The sequence below is a fragment of the Eimeria tenella genome, genomic scaffold (assembly GCF_000499545.2).
Source record: "Eimeria tenella Houghton genomic scaffold, Eth_scaff110, whole genome shotgun sequence".
NCBI lineage: Eukaryota > Apicomplexa > Conoidasida > Eucoccidiorida > Eimeriidae > Eimeria > Eimeria tenella.
In genome coordinates this window covers 90,809-93,123 of record NW_013541475.1, presented here as the reverse complement: position 1 = coordinate 93,123, position 2,315 = coordinate 90,809, and the positions used below count along the sequence as shown (strand labels likewise).

The following is a 2,315-nucleotide window of genomic DNA, read 5'->3' as shown; positions in this document are numbered from 1 at the left end:
AATTATTATTTATTATTTATTATTTATTATTTATTATTTATTATTATTTCTTATTCATTATTTGTTATTTAGATTTTACTATTTATTATTATTTATTATTTATTACTTATTATTTTTTATTTCTTTCCGAATTTCAGAATTTCAAACAAACAAAATTCAGCTGTTAAGCCGAACAGGAGAACAATTGAAGTTCATTTATTTTCATTTTTATTTTTAAATTTATTTATTTTTCTTTTACTTATAAATTCCCTTTTACTATTACTACTATTTATTTATTTATTTATCTTTTTATTTACTTATTTATTTATTTTTTATCTTTTTATTTGTTTATTTGTCTTTTTATTTATTTATTTATTTATCTTTTTATTTATTTGTTTATTTGCTGCCCCACAACTCATTCTTTTTCCGCGCAATAATTGCTGAATTATCTTAAATCATTTCACATTCAATTATTTGATTACTTAACTACTTGATTAATTTAACTAAATAAATTAATTAAATTAATTAAATCAATTTAATTAACTAAATTAACTAAATTAATTAATTTAATTAATTTAATTATTAATTAATTAATTTAATTAATTAATTAAATTACCTTTTAACTCAGTCAAAAGCGAAATCTCTCTTATTGCAGTTTTGGGAAAGCCATCTCTCTCTTCAGTGTTTTGCTGCAGCTGCCGCATCAGCAGCTGCTGCTGCGCTGCTGCAGTGTGGTGCTGCGGGTCCAGCACCAGCTGCTGCTGCTGCTGCTGCTGCTGCTGCTGCTGCTGCGCCTTCATTCGCTTCAAAGCCACCCACCGCCCGCTGCCCAATTCACACCCCAGCCAAACATCGCCGTAGGCGCCCTGGCCAATTTGCTGAATCTTTATATCTGCAGCAGCAGCAGCAGCAGCAGCAGCAGCAACAGCAGCAGCAGCAGCAGTGGCGGCAGCAGGAGATCTGGTGCTTGGTTGGTGGTGGGGCAGGGACAGTTGCGAAGGCGCCAGGTATGTGCAACAGCAGCAGCAGCTGTTGCTGTTGCTGCTGCAGCAGCAGCTGTTGCTGCTGCTGCTGCAGCAGCAGCAGTTCGAGCAGGCTGTTGCTGCTGCAGCGCGAGACGCAGCAACAAGGCAGCAGCAACACCAGCACACAGCCAGCAGCAAGAGCAGCAGCAGCTTGTTTTTGCTGACTGTTAACCCCCTAGGGTTTAGGGTTTAGGGTTTAGGGTTTAGGGTTTACAGTTGAAGAGCTTGAGGCGCTTGACTTGGGGGCCCATTTGAGGTGTACGTACACCGCAGAGGGCCCCCTTGCTGCGGCTGCTGCAGCTGGCAGCAGGAGCAGCACTGCAGCAGAAATCCTTCTTGTGCCTTTTGCTGCTGCTGCTGCTGCATGTCTTGGGTTCCTCCTTTGGCAGCCCCCGCTTGGCCCGCAGCTGCTGCTGCTGCTGCTGCTGCTGCTGCTGCAGCTGCTGCTGCAGCGCTGCTGCCCCTCTGCTGGAAAGGCGAAAACCAAATAAACGAAAAAGAGACAAAAAGCTTTTCAAGTTCGAAAGGAAAAGAGAGAAGCCTGCAGACACGTCTTGGCCGCACAGCTCGCAGGAGACAGCTTGCTGCTGCTGCTGCTGCTGCTGTTGCTGCTGCTGCTGCTGCTGCTGCTGCTGTTGGCCCGCTGCTGCTGCGCCCAGCTTGTCTTCAAGAATGAGGGCTAGCGTCTGAAGGGCGCAGGAGAGGCGGCTGCCGGAGGGCAATGAGACAAAAGAAATGGGAAGCCCGCCAGCTGCTGCTGCTGCTGCTGCTGCTGCTGCTGGCTCTGCAGCAGCAGCAGCTGGTGCTGCTGCTGCGCTGCATTCATTTGCCTGCTGGGGTGTATGTACATCGGTGCGCAGGCGCTGCAGCAGCAGCTCAGCAAGCGCGCGCTTCTGGCAGCAGCATATGGACTGGCTTGCTGCTGCTGCTGCTGCTGCTGCTGCTTTGTGAACGCCCGCATGCTGCTCTTTATTTGTCTCTCCATTGCCTGAGTTGCTGCTGCCGCTGTCCTCAGGTGTACAGACACCTAAAGACAGAAAAGGCTCGATCTTCGTCTCGAAGACAAAACGCAGTAAATCGCAGCTAGAGGCCCACATTCTATTGAGCACATGCTGCTGCTGCTGCTGCTGCTGCTGCTGCTGCTGGCGTGGTGCTCGCTCTGCGGGTGGTGCTGGTCGTGTTCGCGCTGCTGCTGCTGCTGCTGCTGTTTCTGCTGTTCCTTTTGCTGAAGCTGCTGTTGGGTCTTCTGGGGGAGGGCTGCTGCGCTGCTGCGCTGCTGCGCTGCAGCTGCTGCTTCTGCTACTGCAGCTT

The 2,315-nt window shown here is 47.3% G+C and overlaps 1 protein-coding gene across 1 annotated transcript; it reads right to left on the bottom strand.

Moving 5' to 3' along the window:
* Positions 1 to 578: 578 nt before the first annotated feature.
* ETH_00002585 (CMGC kinase, putative) lies at positions 579 to 2,101 on the bottom strand (the record flags this gene model as incomplete). The annotated part of the gene is made up of 2 exons (XM_013372908.1): positions 579 to 871; positions 1,219 to 2,101. The coding sequence occupies 2 exons, from the start codon at positions 2,099 to 2,101 to the stop codon at positions 579 to 581; spliced, it is 1,176 nt and encodes a 391-aa protein (XP_013228362.1).
* Between the last annotated feature and the right edge of the window lie 214 nt (positions 2,102 to 2,315).